This window comes from Ranitomeya imitator, chromosome 2, assembly GCF_032444005.1.
Source record: "Ranitomeya imitator isolate aRanImi1 chromosome 2, aRanImi1.pri, whole genome shotgun sequence".
Classification (NCBI taxonomy): Eukaryota; Metazoa; Chordata; class Amphibia; order Anura; family Dendrobatidae; genus Ranitomeya; species Ranitomeya imitator.
The window spans coordinates 415,219,047-415,239,252 of NC_091283.1; the positions used below are offsets into that span (position 1 = coordinate 415,219,047).

General features: G+C 42.9%; 1 protein-coding gene across 1 annotated transcript in view; it reads left to right on the top strand.

Annotated features, from left to right (window-relative positions):
- The window catches only part of KIF19 (kinesin family member 19), an 85,290-nt gene that overhangs the window by 39,585 nt on the left and 25,499 nt on the right, over positions 1-20,206 (top strand). The window contains exons 5-7 of the mRNA XM_069750736.1: positions 1,992-2,128; positions 6,195-6,320; positions 8,344-8,538. Coding sequence (XP_069606837.1) covers positions 1,992-2,128; positions 6,195-6,320; positions 8,344-8,538 — 458 coding nt within the window. The remainder of the gene's footprint in view (positions 1-1,991; positions 2,129-6,194; positions 6,321-8,343; positions 8,539-20,206) is intronic.

Sequence of the window (20,206 nt, forward strand, 5' to 3'; positions counted from 1 at the left end):
AGATGAGAGGCGTCTGTAATTTACATCATAGGTAGACCTCAACTATGGGAGACAAACTGAGAAAAAAAAATCCAGAAAATCACATTGTCTGTTTTTTAACAATTTATTTGCATATTATGGTGGAAAATAAGTATTTGGTCAGAAACAAAATTTCATCTCAATACTTTGTAATATATCCTTTGTTGGCAATGACAGAGGTCAAACGTTTTTTGTAAGTCTTCACAAGGTTGCCACACACTGTTGTTGGTATGTTGGCCCATTCCTCCATGCAGATCTCCTCTAGAGCAGTGATGTTTTTGGCTTTTCGCTTGGCAACACGGACTTTCAACTCCCTCCAAAGGTTTTCTATAGGGTTGAGATCTGGAGACTGGCTAGGCCACTCCAGGACCTTGAAATGCTTCTTACGAAGCCACTCCTTCGTTGCCCTGGCGGTGTGCTTTGGATCATTGTCATGTTGAAAGACCCAGCCACGTTTCATCTTCAATGCCCTTGCTGATGGAAGGAGGTTTGCACTCAAAATCTCACGATACATGGCCCCATTCATTCTTTCATGTACCCGGATCAGTCGTCCTGGCCCCTTTGCAGAGAAACAGTCCCAAAGCATGATGTTTCCACCACCATGCTTTACAGTAGGTATGGTGTTTGATGGATGCAGCTCAGTATTCTTTTTCCTCCAAACATGACAAGTTGTGTTTCTACCAAACAGTTCCAGTTTGGTTTCATCAGACCATAGGACATTCTCCCAAAACTCCTCTGGATCATCCAAATGCTCTCTAGACGGGCCCGGACATGTACTGGCTTAAGCAGTGGGACACGTCTGGCACTGCAGGATCTGAGTCCATGGTGGCGTAGTGTGTTACTTATGGTAGGCCTTGTTACATTGGTCCCAGCTCTCTGCAGTTCATTCACTAGGTCCCCCCGCATGGTTCTGGGATTTTTGCTCACCGTTCTTGTGATCATTCTGACTCCACGGGGTGGGATTTTGCGTGGAGCCCCAGATCGAGGGAGATTATCAGTGGTCTTGTATGTCTTCCATTTTCTAATTATTGCTCCCACTGTTGATTTCTTCACTCCAAGCTGGTTGGCTATTGCAGATTCAGTCTTCCCAGCCTGGTGCAGGGCTACAATTTTGTTTCTGGTGTCCTTTGACAGCTCTTTGGTCTTCACCATAGTGGAGTTTGGAGTCAGACTGTTTGAGGGTGTGCACAGGTGTCTTTTTATACTGATAACAAGTTTAAACAGGTGCCATTACTACAGGTAATGAGTGGAGGAAAGAGGAGACTCTTAAAGAAGAAGTTACAGGTCTGTGAGAGACAGAAATCTTGATTGTTTGTTTCTGACCAAATACTTATTTTCCACCATAATATGCAAATAAATTGTTAAAAAAACAGACAATGTGATTTTCTGGATTTTTTTTTCTCAGTTTGTCTCCCATAGTCGAGGTCTACCTATAATGTAAATTACAGACGCCTCTCATCTTTTTAAGTGGTGGAACTTGCACTATTGCTGTCTGACTAAATACTTTTTTGCCCCACTGTATCTGTCACATCCAAGTGCATACTTATCAATTACGCTACATTGTTTGGTACATTTAAGCTCAACCTCATGACAACCCAGGAATGCCCTTCCAATTGCCCTATTTGGAGAGTGGGTGCTGAGTGGAGAAGCCCTATGCACAATAGATGGTTGGCCAATCCCACAAACCATAATCTGATATGCATAAGAACCTGGGTTGTCCTCTTCTTACTGAAATACATGTGAAGACAATTTAGGGAAGATAAGGCTCTGTCAAACTACTCTCTCCCCAATAAAAACACAGGAGTCAGGAGTGATAGCTGTCTGCCGAACGATCGTTCTTCCATCACCAATCTCGTGGGTACGGACAGCTTCAGCGTGGACCCTGTCTGTTTTTTGTGTTCCTGATGTATTTTTTTATTCTTGCCATACACTCGCCAAATCTCATATTCACTGTTCAATTGCTTTGTCATAAGGATGTGGCAAGACCTACACTATGCTGGGCACGGACCGGGAGCCTGGGATATACATCAGGACCTTGAATGATCTCTTTAAAGCTATTGAGGAGACCAGTGATGATATGGAGTATGAAGTCCTCATGTCTTACTTAGAGGTCAGTGGTGACGATGATCAAATAAAAATAAAAAAAAATGTAAAAATTGGGCCAGTTGGTAAATTACATATATGGATTGGATTGGGAGTTCCATACATGCGATCTCACTAAGGGCCCACAGTGATCCCAAAAATGGGGCTCTAAAGCTCTGTTCTCTGTGCTTTCTCCAGCAGTCCCATAGACAATTTATCAGAACCATACGATTCAAGACAGGACCCCGTAGAACCTATTTCCCAAGTTCTAGAGCCCCCTTCTTTGGATTACTGGGGTCCAATCTGTCGGGTACCATAGATCAGTAAGTTATCCTCTGCCCAATAGATAAGGAATAGGGGAGAAATTATGTGCATGTTAAGGATTTTCAAACCCACCGCATGCTCCATATACTGGTGAAGCTTTACTTCTGTGTAAGATGTAACACATACAGATTTGGGGGTGGAATGGCTGTATAGATATCTTGTGTATTCGTGGCAAATCCACAGATTTTTCCACAACATCTTGCTATGGAATAAAATTCCAATATGTATATCTGTGGCTGAAATCTGAGCCTGACCCTGGGATCCATACAAGGATGGATCTCAGGGTCATTATCACAAGGACATTATCATTCAAGCTGCCCAAAATTAGTATTTATTTTCGTGACCATTTTTTTCCATGTGAAAAGAGTGTTGCGGAAACCCCATTCAAATGAGTTGTATCTCGTTGAATTTGGTTTGGATTTCGGTGCGGAATCCGCAACAAAATCCGTGTCACATTCGACTCATGTGAACAAAGCTGAAGGTTACGGTAAAAATATTAAATGCCATATCCTGCCATACTGTGACTTTTTTTTAAAGAGGATTTGTCACCATGAAAAGTGGCCAGTTTTTTCTTATTTTATTCATTTTACTCCACTGAGTATGTCAGTTTTTGTTTGTATTTTTACATGGGTCATCAGGTTCCAGATATATGGGCCTTTTAACCTAGTACTAATATTTTGGGTTTTCATCAAGTGGACGCATCTCATGGGATTCCCTGGGGGTGTGTCGGTAGCCTGCTCTATATAACTAGCTTGTAAGCATCGCCCATGAGTAAAGACCATAAAGCCTGTAAGCACCGCCCATGAGTAAAGACCATAAAGCCTGTAAGCACCGCCCATGAGTAAAGACCATAAAGCCTGTAAGCACCGCCCATGAGTAAAGACCATAAAGCCTGTAAGCACCGCCCATGAGTAAAAACCATAAACCCTGTAAGCACCGCCCATGAGTAAAAACCATAAAGCCTGTAAGCACCGCCCATGAGTAAAGACCATAAAGCCTGTAAGCACCGCCCTTGAGTAAAGACCATAAAAATGAGCACTATCTCTTGAACCGTATGGCGGATTTAACAAAAAAGAATGCAATTCTCACGGGAGCAGCTGGAATAAAATGAGAGCAGCCAAACCTGCCCTCTGTTGACCTAGTGACAGTTCCTCTTTAAGGCAGGGCACTTGCTATATCAGGATGTGTGTTGAGCACATAACATAATGTACTGTAGTAGTAAGAACACAGGATCAGATTTACTAGATAAACAGCCATCCCCATGGCTCATCAAGCTGCTATCTGCCTCCTTCCTACGCCTTCTGCCGCTCTTATTACACCAGAAGCGCTGATAACATTTGCTGCTCTTGTTTGTCTGTATCCTCCCTGTGAGGAGGACAGATAATTCCCATGGTGATGGATGGGCCCGGCCTGCATTTGTGCTCCATCTCATGTGGCAGAGATGACTTTATGGCCTGCGCAATATTTGCACATTACATTGTCTGCAGCAACCAAGAAGACAAACACGGGGCTGGGAAACCACAAGAAATTAGTGTAAAGTGAGAAGTAAATGACATGGATGGCGGATCCTGTTACCACTTCACTGATAGACACTTAAGTATGGACGCTAAGCGAGGCATGAGCGACAACATACAAACACTCTTTCCTGAAGGCCATTTTGGTCTCTATCTCGATTTTTTGCCGTCTTCGATGGGGATTATAAAAAATAAATTGAAAAAGCAGAAATGATGCCTCTACGTCTTAGTATACAGATATTTGTACAGACACACATGCATGCGAACATGTATTCATACACAGATATACTGTATATACATACCCATATGTACATGTATCCATGCGCAGATATACGTACTGCACATGCCCATATACATATACACATCTACATATAAATTCATGCATTTATATAGATATACCCACCCAAATACACATGAAAATATACATATATTCATACACAAATATACAGTTGTGCTCAAAAGTGTACATACCCCGGCAGAATTTTTGCTTTCTTGGCCTTTTTTCAGAGAATATGAATGATAACACCAAAACTTTTTCTCCAGTCATGGTTAGTGGTTGGGTGAAGCCATTTATTGTCAAACTGCTGTGTTTTCTGTTTTTAAATCATAATGACAACCCAAAACATCCAAATGACCCTGATCAAAAGTTCACATACCCCATTTCTTAATACCATGTATTGCCCCATTTCACATCAATGACAGCTTGAAGTCTTTTGTGGTAGTTGTGGATGAGCGTCTTTATTTTCTCAGATGGTCAAGCTGCCCACTATTCTTGGCAAAAAGCCTCCAGTTCCTGTAAATTCCTGGGCTGTCTAGCATGAACTGCGTGCTTGAGATCTCCTCAAAGTGGCTCAATGATATTGAGGTCAGGAGACTGAGATGGCCACTCCAGAACTTTCACTTTGTTCTGCTGTAGCCAATGACAGTCGACTTGGCCTTGTGTTTTGGATCAGTGTCATGTCGGAACGTCCAAGTACGTCCCATGCGCAGCTTCCAGGCTAATGATTGCAAATTTGCCTCCAGTATTTGCTGATAACGTGCTGCCTTCATTTTTCCTTCAACTTTGACCAAATTTCCTGTGCCTTTGTAGCTCACACATCTCCAAAACATCAGCGATCCACCTCCGTCTTTTACAGTAGGAATGGTGTTCCTTTCATCATAGGCCTTGTTGACCTCTCTCCAAATGTAACATTTATGGTTGTGGACAAAAAGTTCAATTTTGGTCACATCACTCCAAATTACTTTGTTCCAGAAGTTTTGAGGCTTGTCTCTATGCTGTTTTGCGTATTGTAGGCTAGATACTTTGTGGCATTTGCGCATTAATGGCTTTTTCTGGCGATTCGACCATGCGGCCCATTTTTCTTCAAGTACCTCCTTAATGTGCATCTTGAAACAGCCACACCGCTAGTTTTCAGAGAGTCCTGTATTTTAGCTGTTATTTGTGGGTTTTTCTTTGCATCCTGAACAATTTTACTGGCAGTTGTGACATTTTTGTTGGTCTACCTGACCATGGTTTTGTTTTGACAGAGCCCAGGGCCCCTGATTTTCCATTTGATAATCACAGTCTGAACGCTGCTGACTGGCATTATCAATTCCTTGGATATCTTTTTGTATCCCTTTCCTGTTTTATACAATTCAACTACCTTTTCCATTGACAATTGTTTTGCTTTCCTCATTATTCACAATCCAGAAATGTCAGTGGCTGGATGAAAGATGCAAGAGTCTGTCTGAATCCCAGAAACTCATTCAGCTTTTATGCACACACACTGATTACAAGCAAACAGGTCATAGGTGAGGATGTTACCTTTAGTAGCCATTCAAAACCATTTGTGTCAACTTCTGTGCATGCTATCAGGCCAAAATCACCAGGGTATGTGAACTTTTGATCAGGGTCATTTAGATGTTTTGGGTTGTCACTATGATTTAAAAAGAGAAAACACAGAAGTTTGACAAAAAATGGCTTCACCCAAGCGCTAACCATGAGTGGAGAAAACGTTTTGGTGTTATCATTCATATTCTCTGAAAAAAGGCCAAGAAAGCAAACATTCTGCCGGGGTATGTAAACTTTTGAGCACTGTACATACACACACATTCATAAACAGACATATGTGAAATTCATACATGCGCACACATGCTCAGCACAAGTATAGACACGTGTTCGTAAACTACAAACATTCATACGCATCTATACTCATACACACTATCAAATGACATTTCCATGTTTAGTCATATTAAACTATCTTCTTCATTTTACAGATCTATAATGAAATGATCCGAGACTTATTGAATCCAGCTCTGGGCTACCTGGATCTACGAGAGGACTCAAAGGGTGTGATTCAAGTAGCTGGGATAACGGAGGTGTCCACCATTAACGCCAAGGAGGTGACAGTATACATTTTCAAATTAATATTTTTGACCTGCAGGGGGCGCATAGATCATAATTTGCATCAGCTCCACTATTTCACTTTACAGCTGTTGCAAATACTTTACCCCAGTACTGCTACACTGCTCAAAAAAATAAAGGGAACACTTAAACAACAGAATATAACTCCAAGTAAATCAAACTTCTGTGAAATCAAACTGTCCACTTAGGAAGCAACACTGTTTGACAATCAATTTCACATGCTGTTGTACAAATGGAATAGACAGCAGATGGAAATTATTGGCAATTATCAAGACACACTCAATAAAGGAGTGGTTCTGCAGGTGGGGACCACGGACCACATCTCAGTACCAGTGCTTTCTGGCTGATGTTTTGGTCACTTTTGAATGTTGGTTGTGCTTTCACACTCGTGGTAGCATGACACGGACTCTACAACCTACACAAGTGGCTCAGGTAATGCAGCTTATCCAGGATGGCACATCAATGCGAGCTGTGACTAGAAGGTTTGCCGTGTCTGTCAGTGTAGTGTCCAGAGGCTGGAGGATCTACCAGGAGACGGGCCAGAACACCAGGAGACGTGGAGGGGGCCGTAGGAGGACAACAACCCAGCAGCAGGACCGCTACCTCCGCCTTTGTGCAAGGAGGAACAGGAGGAGCACTGCCAGAGCCATGCAAAATGTCCTCCAGCAGGCCACAAATGTGCATGTGTCTGCACAAACGGTTAGAAACCGACTCCATGAGGATCGTCTGAGTGCCCGACGTCCACAGATGGGGGTTGTGCTCACAGCCCAACACCATGCAGGACGCTTGGCATTTGCCACAAAACACCAGGATTGGCAAATTCGCCACTGACGCCCTGTGCTCTTCACAGATGAAAGCAGGTTCACACTGAGCACATGTGACAGACGTGACAGAGTCTGGAGACCCCATGGAGAGCGATCTGCTGCTTGCAACATCCTGCAGCATGACCGGTTTGGCAGTGGGTCAGTAATGGTGTGGGGTGGCATTTCTTTGGAGGGCCGCACAGCCCTCCATGTGCTCGCCAGAGGTAGCCTGACTGCCATTAGGTACCGAGATGAGATCCTGAGACCCCTTGTGAGACCATATGCTGGTGCGGTTGGCCCTGAGTTCCTCCTAATGTAGGACAATGCCAGCCCTCATGTGGCTGAAGTGTGTCAGCAGTTCCTGCAAGATGAAGGCATTGACTGGACTGGCCCACTCGTTCTTCAGACCTGAATCCGATTGAGCACATCTGGAACATCATGTCTCACACCATCCACCAACGTCACCTTGCACCACAGACTGTCCAGGAGTTGGTGGATGCTTTAGTCCAGGTCTGGGAGTAGATCCCTCAGGAGACCATCCGCCGCCTCATCAGGAGCATGCCCAGGCATTGTACAGTAGGGAGGTCATACAGGCACGTGGATGCCACACACAATACTGGGCATATTTTCCTTGTCATGAGGCATTTCCACTGAAGTTGAATCAGCCTGTAATTTGATTTTCCACTTTGATTTTGGGTATCATTCCAAATCCAGACCTCCATGGGATATTAATTTTGTTATGTTTTATTGTTCTGAACACATTCTACTATGCAATGAATAAAAATTTGAAATTGGAATATTTCATTCAGAGATATCTAGGATGTGGTATTTTAGTGTTCCCTTTATTTTTTTGAGCAGTGTATTTTGTGCATATTTCACCCCCTCCTGATTGTGTACCCAACTAGGACATACTGTATTTTCATCAGCTTGATATATATGGCATGTTATTTTAGGGAAATTATATAATTTGATCAAAATGCTCTAAGGGGTCTTACTTGCCTTACATTCCACAAATGATATCTAAGTACAGTACATTGCCTCTGTATAATGCAATACAACATCTAAATAATGTAATAATGCCGTCATACTGTGCCCAATAAAAAATGCTGTATAGAATGTGTTTATAGACCTGTAATTTTCTCATAATGTCTCTGTGTGCCCCTTTCACAATGATATACTGATTTATGGCCACTTATAGATCATGCAGCTGCTAATGAAAGGAAACAAGCAGAGGACCCAGGAGCCCACGGCGGCCAATAAGACCTCTTCCCGCTCTCACGCCATCCTCCAGGTCACAGTACGACAGAAGAGCCGTGTCAAGAACATCACACAGGAAGTCCGCGTGGGACGACTTTTCATGATAGACCTGGCTGGGTCAGAACGGGCCTCCCAGGTAATTCATGTAACTCAAGATTACGGTATTAATCTCAAACCAGTATAATAAAATCATAAACAGTCATACTTATGGTAGAATAAAGTCCAATAGGGAGCAAAAACCCAACCGGATGTCTTCTAATCACATAGTTGTCCTGGATGGACAAAAGGCTTTAGAGAATTTGTTCCATGTTCTTCGAGGCTTTTAATGAACGTGCCCTTTTATTTGTAACCTGACACCTTGCTGAGGACAAAGCCGCTCCAGCTCAGTGTAATCCACATCCTGGAGATGTGATTTATGCTGATAACCAGCGCCACCTGCTGGGTCTAGCTGGTATTTCTTAAAGTTGTGTGAGTGTATTAGTGATAATATACCGCCACACCGTGTGCAGAATGCAGGGCCGAACAGTAACTGAAATTCATTCCTGGTAAACAGACCCACTTCGTGTTCTCTAGATAGTCTAACTACATGACACTCTGCATGCACAGAAAATATTAACAATCGCTGTGTGCACACAAAAGTGCAGTCCTCCTGTGTGAATAGGCCGTATAGGACACTGACTGACTGTATCTAGCTGATCGGTGGTGATTTCCATGTTATAACAACGCAGGGAGCCTACAGCTGCAGCGCGCGTCATCATACCCTAAGCCGGGCACATGCAATGACAGTCAGGTCGCATTCAGACATCAGTGTAGGCTGTCAAAATGGAGAAACATCCTCTTTAACCAATTCACGACTATTGACGTATCCATACGTCCAGGTCAGTAAGTACTAAGGACCTCAGGTCCTATCCTTGCAGCCATATCGATGCCATGGTGACCCGATGTCGTCATAACGACATCCGAGTCACCAGGCTCTAGCAAGTAAGTTAGATTATGCGCAGTGCATGATCTAACTAACTTGTGTTTGCAGCACTAACAGCTTATATAGTAATTACAACCAGAACCAAACCAAAAAAATGGTAGCCGTGCGGCACTAGATCCACAAAATATTCACAGGTGTACGAATGAGCGGCGGCAAAGCAGACTGCAACACTATCCAGAGAACACAGCCCGGGTGGTGCTCAATGAACAGTCCACAAAGGATCAAAGACTTGACTGACGATGAATCAAAAAAGAAAATATGGCACTCACCCCTGAAGATGCTGTAGTGAAGTCCTTTATTTGCAACAAACAGCAATCAGGTACACATGGAGAGGCGGCAGGACGTGAAGAGGAGAGGGTGCGGGGAACCGGTAAGGACTACGGCCGTTTCGCGCAAAGCGCTTCAACGGGTCCTGTCACACTAGTTAACCCCTTCTGTAAACAAAAAGAGGCAAAAAACTGTACCGCTAAACAAAAAGTATAACACGGGTCTACAAAAAATATTTTGTGTAATCATCGCAGGTGAATTTGTACTTTTGTGAATCATCTTTTTGTCCTGATTTCAAAAATGGAGAAGAAAGATTTTTGTTGGAGCAACTAAAGAATTATGCTGAACATTGTCTCTACTTGGAGCATAGATGTTTCTCTGTCCCCAATCATGACAAATAATAATAATAATAATCTTTATTTATATAGCGCCAACATATTCCGCAGCGCTTTACAGTTTAACAGCTTCAATCACAACAGTCATAAGTAACAATGTTAACAATACAATAATTAAAGCAACACAAGACGACCCTGCTCGTGAGAGCTTATAATCTACAATGAGGTGGGGGGGAGATACAAAGTACAGATGTGTATTTACAATGATGGTCCAGCCATCTTCAGGGAGTGGGGGATAGATGGAAGTAGTGAATGGGCTACACACAACCAAAATAACTGATTAGGGAACATGATAGGCCGCTCTGAACAAATGTGTTTTGAGGGAGCGCCTAAAACTATGCAAATTGTGGATGGTCCTAATTTCTTGGGGTAGAGCATTCCAGAGGATTGGCGCAGCACGGGAGAAGTCTTGTAGTCGGGAGTGGGAGGTACGGATTAGTGCAGAGGTTAGTCGAAAGTCATTTGCAGAGCGCAGAGGTCGGTTAGGCCAATAGACAGAAATGAGGGAGGAGATGTAAGGGGGTGCTGTACTGTAGAGAGCTTTGTGGGTCAGAACAAGTACTTTGAATTGTATTCTGTAATGAATGGGCAGCTAGTGTAATGATTGGCGAAGAGCGGACGCGTTTGAGTAACGATTAGCTAGATAGACGACCCTGGCTGCTGCATTAAGGATAGACTGGAGAGGGGAAAGTCGAGTGAGGGGGAGGCCAATTAATAGAGCATTGCAGTAGTCCAGGCGGGAGTGGATCAGGGCGACAGTGAGGGTTTTGTTGTTTCTATGATGCGAAAAGGGCGGATTCTAGAGATGTTCTTTAGGTGTAAGCGGCATGAGCGGGCAAGAGATTGTATATGGGATGTGAAGGAAAGATCGGAGTCAAACATAACACCCAGACAGCACGCCTGCTGCCAGGGTGTTATTATGGTGCCACCCACAGAGAGGGAAACGTCAGGTTTAGGGAGGTTAGTAGATGGTGGGAGCAGAAGAAGTTCAGTTTTGGAGAGGTTGAGTTTCAGATAGAGAGCGGACATGATGTCCGAGACTGCGGACAGACAGCAGGAGTAAGGCCAGGGGATGACGTATATAGTTGTGTGTCGTCGGCATAAAGATGGTACTGAAAGCCAAATCTGCTGATGGTCTGTCCAATTTGGGCCGTGTAGAGGGAGAAGAGAAGGGGGCCAAGGACTGAGCCCTAGGGTACCCCGACAGTGAGAGGGAGAGGAGATGAAGTGGAGCCAGAGAACAGAACACTGAAGGAGCGGTCAGAAAGATAGGAGGAGAACCAGGAGAGAGCAGTGTCCTTAATGCAAAGTGACTGGAGCCTAGAGAGTAAGAGAGGGTGGTCAACAGTGTCGAAAGCTGCAGAAAGATCGAGAAGAATGAGCAGAGAGTGGTCACCGTTACATTTTGCTGTCAGAAGGTCATTGGTAACTTTGATGAGTGCAGTTTCTGTCGAGTGTAGGGGGCGGAAGCTGGACTGTGAAGGTTCTAGGAGGGAGTGAATGGAGAGGTAACGGGTAAGGCGGGAGTAGACTAGGCGCTCCAAGAGTTTAGAGATGAAGGGGAGATTGGAGACCGGTCTGTAGTTGTTTGTGCAGGATGGGTCGAGGGTGGGTTTCTTTAGTAACGGAGTAATGATAGAGTGTTTGAAGGAGGAGGGGAAAATGCCAGAGGAGAGGGAGAGATTAAAGATTGTAGTTAGGTGAGTAGTGACAACTGGAGAGAGAGACTGGAGGAGATGAGAGGGAATGGGGTCGGTAGAGCATGTAGTCGGATGAGAAGAAGAGAGGAGCCTGGAGACTTCTTCTTCTGTGATGGGATCAAATGCGGAGAGTGAGCCAGGTGAGATGCAGGGAGGGATGGCAGTCACTGAACTTGGTGTCTGGGAGGGGATTTCCTGACGGATATTGTCTATTTTCTCTATAACGTGGGAGGCCAGGTCATCAGCACAAATGTCTGTGATAGGGGCTTGAGCTTTTGGCCTGAGGAGGGAGTGAAAGGTGTCAAAAAGTTTCTTGGGGTTGTTGGATAGTGAGGAGATCAGAGTGGTGAAGTAGATCTGTTTGGCAATGTGAAGGGCAGAGTTATAGGTTTTTAAAATAAATTTGAAATGTGTGAAGTCTTCTGGTGTGCGAGTTTACCTCCATAAGCATTCAGCACTCCTAGAGCATCGCTGGAGAAATCGGGTTTGTGATGTGAGCCAGGGCTGTTTTACTCTGTGTTTAGAGGTTCTGAGGGTGAGGGGAGCTACTTGGTCTAGGGTGCTTCTAAGAGTATCATTGTAGTGATGTACCGCCAGATCAGGACAGGAAAAAGAGGAGATTGGGGACAGTGATGAGTGTAAGGAGTCTGAAAGTGTATGAGGGTTAATGGCTTGTAGATTTCTGACTTAATGGTAGGTAGGAGGGTGCTGGGGTGAGCAAGGATTTGTAAGCATGAAGGAGAGAATGTTGTAGTCAGGGAGGGGAAGCGGTGAGTTATTTAGGTAGGAGATTGAACACAGCCGGACAAAGACTAGGTCAAGGGTGTTACCGTCCTTGTGTGTCTCAGAGGTTGAGAGCTGTGAGAGGCCGGGCGAAGTGGTTAGTGATAGAAGCTGGGATGCAGACGTAGAAGTGGGGTTGTTTATGGGGATGTTGAAGTCTCCCAGGATAAGGGTAGGTAGTTCTGAGGACATGAAGTGCGGCAGCCAGGCAGAGAAATGGTCCATGAAGTGGGTGGGTGAGCTTGGGGGCCAGTATATGACCGCTATTCTGAGGGAGAGGGGACGGAAGAGCCTGATGGTGTGGACCTCAAAAGAAGGGAATGAGAGTGATGGAGTTGGTGGGATTACCTGGAAACATGACAAACATAATGCTCTCCTGTATTTCTACTGTCCCATAAACACAAGAAGCAACTATATTTTGTGAAACCTCCTTGCATTCCCATTAGCAGACCAACCACTTTCAAATCTCCACAGATATTCCATTGATGATGCTTATATTGTATAGCATCCAAAACAACTGACAGATTTTCATAACTTTCTTTTAGATGACATGAGTGAGCAATAGGGATTGATGGTTTCATATTTCCATTGTGAAGCAAAACTGCTTTCAAACTTTTCTGGGATGAGTCAATAAACAGTCACCAATCTGCAACAAAATAATCTTGATTCAGTTCTTCAAAGAGGCCATTCACATTGTTACAGTACACCATTGGTCCATCAACTGTGAAAAATAGTGTTAACGTGTTGTTGGGTTGAATAATTAATAAAATGTCCACTTCAGTTGCCTACTCCTGGCCTAATGAGTATTGATCAGGTGTACACTAAAGAAATAACATATGACACACACAGTCAGATGTAAATTCTCCTTGATCAATCTATGGCTCAGCTCCAAGGGGCTTTATTCAGTCAGGCCACAAGTTTATATATCCCCTGTAAGGGGGGCTCGGTTAGCTTTAAAATGGGAGTGATCAGATGCATTCCATTGTTTAGTGGGTTGGGCAATGAGCAAGTCCATGGGAGGATCCATGAGGTCATCAGGGTGGGTTGGTCCATGAGGTCATTAAGGTGGGCATCACTGTGGGTTGGTCCATGAGGTCATCAGGGTGGGCATTATCTTGGATATCAGCACATGGTCTGCTGATACAGGAAATGGCAGCCATCTTTAGTGTCTTACTTTCATCTGAAAAAGCTTATGTAAGGTTAAACAATACATGTTATGGGTTGCTTCTCTCAACCTCTTATGTCTTGAGGTTAATTAAGTATTTGATCTTATGGCTCTCCTCAACAGTGTTACTTCTGTTTCGGTAATAACACACTTTGAGATCATCATGAAGAAGGTTCTTCTGTTTCAACCTAGTTCAGCTTTATCTTTTGACAATGAAAGGTCTCTGATGAGATCATTCAATTCATCTTGAATAAAGCGTTCTGACTGCTCGACTGCTCCAACAGGTACATACTCATCTTGACTTGAGGTCTCCATGTCTTCGCCAGTAGCTTCAGCTCCATAGTCTTCATATTCTACTTCATTTTCATCCAATCCAGACAATGGTGGTACAGGAACTTGCAAGGTACCATCTTATGGAACTGGCCTAATCGCAGATTCAAGTTCAGGGTAATTAATCTTATGTTTGTCCTTTGTAGAAAAGCCTTTCAGTTTGACAAAACAAAAGTAGCAGTCATCACTATGATTTTTGGGTTCTCTTCAAATCATGGGAATAGCAAATGGCATAGCCACTTTCCTCATATTCAACCAGTCACGAAGACCATTTGAACAACTTGAGCATATCACATGAGGGGCCCAGCTTTTGTCTTGATCACAAAATGGACACTTAAAGTACATCTGGTGCATCTTTTTAATACCATGAGTGATTGAACGTACTTGGCCTTTTGGTGTAAAAGAACCACAGACATAGCAGAATCTGTTCAGATGATTGATACATATGTCGGGGCATTTTTCTCCTTTAACCTCTTTACCCACAAGGGTGGTTTGCACGTTAATGACCGGGCCAATTTTTACAATTCTGACCACTGTCCATTTATGAGGTTTTAACTCTGGAACGCTTCAACAGATCCTGGTGATTCTGACATTGTTTTCTCATGATATATTGTACTTCATGTTAGTGGTAAACTTTCCGTGACATTACTTGACTTTATTTGTGAAAAAAAAGGGAAATTTGGCGAAAATTGTGAAAAATTTCACAATTTTCCAGATTTGAATTTTCATGTCTTTAAATCACAGAGATATGTCACACAAAATACTTAATAAGTAACATTTCCCTATTAACATTTCCCACATGTGTACTTTACATCAGCACAATTTTTGGAACCAAAATTGTTTTTTGGTAGGGAGTTATAAGGGTTAAAAGTTGACCAGCAATTTCTCATTTTTACAACACCATTTTTTTTAGGGACCACATCACATTTAATGTCACTTTGAGGGGTCTATATGATAGAAAATACCCAAGTGTGACACCACTCTAAAAACTGCACCCCTCAAGGTGCTCAAAACCACATTCAAGAAGTTTATTAACCCTTTAGGTGTTTCATAGGAATTTTTAGAATGTTTAAAAAAAATGAACATTTAACTTTTTTTCACAAAAAAATTACTTCTGATCCAATTTTTTTTTATTTTACCAAGGGTAACAGGAGAAATTGGATCCCAAAAGTTGTTGTACAATTTGTCCTGAGTACGCCAATACCCCACATGTGGGGGTAAACCACTGTTTGGGCGCATGGCAGAGCTCGGAAGGGAAGAAGCGCCATTTGACTTTTCAATGCAAAATTAACTGGAATTGAGATAGGACGCCATGCCGCTTTTGGAGAGCCCCTGATATGCTTAAACATTGAAGTTTGGGCACCCCACAAGTGACACCATTTTGGAAAGTAGACCCCCTAAGGAACTTATCTAGATGTGTGGTGAGCACTTTGAACCCCCAAGTGCTTCTCAGAAGTTTATAATATAGAGCCGTAAAAATTTAAAATCTTATTTTTTTTCACAAAAATGATTTTTCGCCCCAACTTTTTATTTTCCCAAGGGTAACAGGAGAAATTGGACCCCAAACATTGTTATGCAATTTGTCCTGAGTACGCTGATATTCCATATGTGGGGGTAAACCACTGTTTGGGCGCATGGCAGAGCTCAGAAGGGAAGGAGGGCCATTTGACTTTTCAATGCAAAATTGGCTGGAATTGAGATAGGACTTTGATGGAATGGTCTGTGGGCGTCACATTGCGTTTGCAGAGCCCCCGATGTACCTAAACAGTAGAAACCCCCCAAAAGTGACCCCATATTGGAAACTAGACCCCCCTCAAGGAACTTATCTAGATTGTGGTGATCACTTTGAACCCCCAAGTGTTTCACTAAAGTTTATAACGCAGAGCCATGAAAATAAAAAATATTTTTTTCCCACAAAAAGGATTTTTTAGCCCCCCGTTCTGTATTTTCCCATGGGTAACAGGAGAAATTGGACCCCAAAAGTTGCTTTCCAATTTGTCCTGAGTACGCTGATACCCTATATGTGGGGGTAAACCACTGTTTGGGCTCACGGCAGAGCTCGGAAGGGAAGGAGCACCATTTTACTTTTTCAACGCAGAATTGTATGGATTGAGATCAGACTTCATGTTGCATTTGCAGAGCCCCTGATGTGCCTAAACAGTGGATACCTCCCAATTCTAACTCCAACCCTAACCCCAACACACCCCTAATCCCAACCCTGACCACACCCTTAACCCGAACACACCCCTAATCCTAATCGCAACCCCAACATACCCCTAACCCCAACACACCTCTAACCTTAATCCCAACTCTAACCATACCCTTAACCCTGACATACCCCTAACCAACCGTAAACGTAATCCAAACCCTAACCCCAACTCTAGCTCCAACCCTAGCTTTAACCCCAATCGGATTGTTATGTTTGGCAGCTGTCACACACTAAAAGACGCTTTTTATTGCAAAAAATATTTTTTGCATTACCACATTCTGAGAGCTATAATTTTTCCATATTTTGGTCCACAAAGTCATGCAAGGTCTTGTTTTTTGCGGGAAGAGTTGACGTTTTTATTGGTATAATTTTCGGGCACATGACATTTTTTGATTGGTTTTTATTCCGATTTTTGTTAGGCAGAATGAACAAAAACCAGCTATTCATGAATTTCTTTTTGGGGGGGGGGGGCGTTTATACCGTTCCGCGTTTGGTAAAATTGATAAAGCAGTTTTATTCTTCGGGTCAGTACGATTACAGCGATACCTCATTTATATTTTTTTTTATGTGTTCGCGCTTTTATGCAATAAAAACTATATAGAAAAAATAATTATTTTTGCATCGCTTTATTCTGAGGGCTACAACTTTTTTTATTTTTTCACTGATGACGCTGTATAGTGGCTCGTTTTCCGTGGTGCAATGTTTATTTATATCTGTCTTTTTTTATTCCACTTTTTGTTCGGCAGTATGATGATAAAGCATTGTTTTTAGCCTTTTTTTTTTTTTTTTTTTTACGGTTTTCACTGAAGGGGTTAAGTAGTGGGACAGTTTTATAGGTCGGGTCATTACGGACGCCGCGATACTAAATATGTGTACTTTTATTGTTTTTTTTTTATTTACATAAAGAAATGTATTTATTGGGACAATATATTTTTTTTATTTCTTTATTTAGGATTTTTTTTTACACATGTAAAAATATATTTTTTTACTTTTTTACTTTATCCCAGTGTGGGACATCATGGTAAAGTGTCAGATCGCTGATCTGACACTTTGCAATGCACTGTGTCAGATCAGCGATCTGACAGGCACTGCAGGAGGCTTGCCAGCGCCTGCTCTGGGCAAGTGCTTGCAAGCCACCTCCCTGCAGGACACGGAAGGAGCCGAGCGGCCATCTGGGATCCAGGGCCTGGGAGGAGGACGGAGGGTCTCAGGGAAGCACGCAGGGAGCCCCCTCCCTGCACGATGCTTCCCTATGCCGCCGGAATGCTACGATCATGTTTGATTGCAGTGTTCCAGGGGTTAATGTGCCAGGAGCGGTCCTGGCACATAGTGCCGGATGTCAGCTGTGATAGTCAGCTGACACACGGCTGCGATCGGCCGCGCTCCCCCCATGAGCGCAGCTGATCGCGTAAAATGTACTATCCTGTTGGTGGTCATACAGGCCCATACCACCTCGATAGTACGGCTAATGTCAGAAAGGGGTTAAATTAGATCAAGCAGTAGCGTAAGTTCAGTTCAATGGTGCTGACAAACTAAAAAAAAAATGCGATGAGCCGACCGACTATATGTAGATATTTCCCCAGAGATGACAGAGGCAGCTTGTATTTAGAACTGATTTTACTGGAGGTAATGTGGTAGATAACTATATACAGTTGTGAGGTAAACGGGTCAGCCTATTCCGTACAGATGAACATTTGCAGACAGGCAGTTTCTCAGTGTGATATTGGCTGCTTTCAGGGTCTCTCTCTGTGGAGACCCTCACTCACTTACACCTCAGTGGCTGAGCTGTTTTCTTCCCTCTGAGGTGACTTGCCCTCCCAGAAATGCAGTGAAAATCCTTTCCCAATGGCGGCTGTCCGCTGCCTTCCCTTCTATCTCCCTGTGGCAGGGCTCAGATCCCTGTAGAGGCCTGTCTCCTGTCAGTCTCACATAGCAGTCCTTGGTGCCATCACCATCCTTTTCTGACTGACTCAAATCTTACCGCCTCATAACAGTTAGCTCCTCCCCATAACATGCGACAATCAGAGAAGCAGTCATTGGTTGACTGCACTGTCAATACTCCTTCCCATAAAACTCACTAAAACCTTTACTGATGTTGTCCCTGTAAGAAAATTCACAAGTAAGACAAGCAAAGAAATGGGAATAACATAGGAAAAACCACATGCATTGAAAATGCAGAAATAATGTAATAATAAAAATACTTCTATCTCAGAAACTTTATGTGGTAGAGCAAAACTAAGCAAATTTTTGGAATCAGCACATCAAACTCCATAAAACAGACGTATTACTTTTTCTGATGATTTTTTCTGTGGACCAGTGTAATAAAACGTGATCAAAAAGACGAATGTAAATAAAAAAGGTTTTTCTAAAAAAGTCATCTTGTCCTGCAAAAAACAGAGCTGCATGGTGGCTTATCAGCTGAAAAACAAAAAAGTTATAGCTCTCAGAATAAAGTAATGCAAAAAAAATGTTTTTCTATAAAATTGTTTTTATTGTGTAAAAGTGCTAAATAATAAAAAATATATAAATTGGGTATTGTAGTAATAGTACTGACCCAAAGAATAAAGCTGCATTATCAATTTTGCCACACGTGGAATGGCATAAAAAAATAAATAAATATGTTCAGAATCGCTGTTTTTTGTTCATTCTGCCTCCCAAAAATTGGAATAGAAAGCGATCAAAAAATGTCATGTGCCCAAAAATGGTACCAAAAAAACGTCAACTCGTCTCGCAAAAAAACAAGCCATCTGTGGGCCAAAATATGGAAAAATTATAGCTCTCAAAATATGGTGATGCAAAAACTAATTTTGGCAAAAACAAACATTTTTTATTGTGTGACAGCAGCCAAACATAAAAAAAGATATAAATCCAATATCGCTGTAATCGCAAGGACCCAAAGAATAAAGTTGTCAAATCACATATACTGCACGAGGAATGACGTAAAAAATAAATAAAACCAATTCTTCACCTGCTGTTGATTTTTTTCATTCTGCCTCTCAAAGATCGCAGTAAGGCTCGGTGCACACTTATCCTGCGCTCTGTGCTGAGCGCGTACACTGGGCTTTCCATGTATATCTCTGAAATATGTAATTCAGACAGAACCTCTGGCAGAAGATTCCCTATAATGAGGCAGATGGATTCAGTGTGGACGCCGTCTGACTTGTGATCAAGCGGTGTCCCTCTTTTTAGGCATGTATAAAAGTGTTTTGGGCACTTCTGAAAAGAACAGAGGCCAGACTAAGTCCAGAGTAACTCTGCTGCCTCATTATAGTGAATGGATCATTCAGGGATTTCATCTGAATCATGTCACTCAAAGATTTAGATGTAAACCCCAATGTAAGTACTCCGCATAGAACACAGGATAATCATGATCAAAAATGTTATGTAAAATGTTCCCAATAAAAGCTTCAACTCAATTCACAAAAAAAGCAAGTCCCCATGCAGGGGTGAACCTAGCCTCTGTGCCGCCTGAGGCAAAGTGCAGAATGGCGCCCCCCCTAGCATATTTTTTAAAATCATCGGCAGGAATAAATTTGGCTCATATAGATTTATATCTGTCCTGTAAAAATGAGGACAATAGTGGACATTTTAATTTAGAGAAATAGAAAAAAAGATGTCCAAACACAAGTATGTCAGCGCCATCACATGCACATACAAAAACCTCACAGAAGAATCCAGAACAAGGGTCATTAGTGGCAATGGCAGGCCTGGCACAAGCATACAGACACACAGTGATGGCTGCAGAACAGTGGTCCTGTAGGCAGACACTCCTGCATCCTTATAGCACAGGAGGCAGAACTGATTGCCAACCTATTATTTCTGGCACATGCCTACAAAGCTCTGGGCAGCTCCAACGTGGCCGCTGCCTGGCACTGAAAAGTCAGACATGTCCACCATTTAGCACCATCCATACACTACATGGAAAAACCTGCAGTCTGAGCATCAACAAGCTGCCACTGCAGTAAGCTGGTAA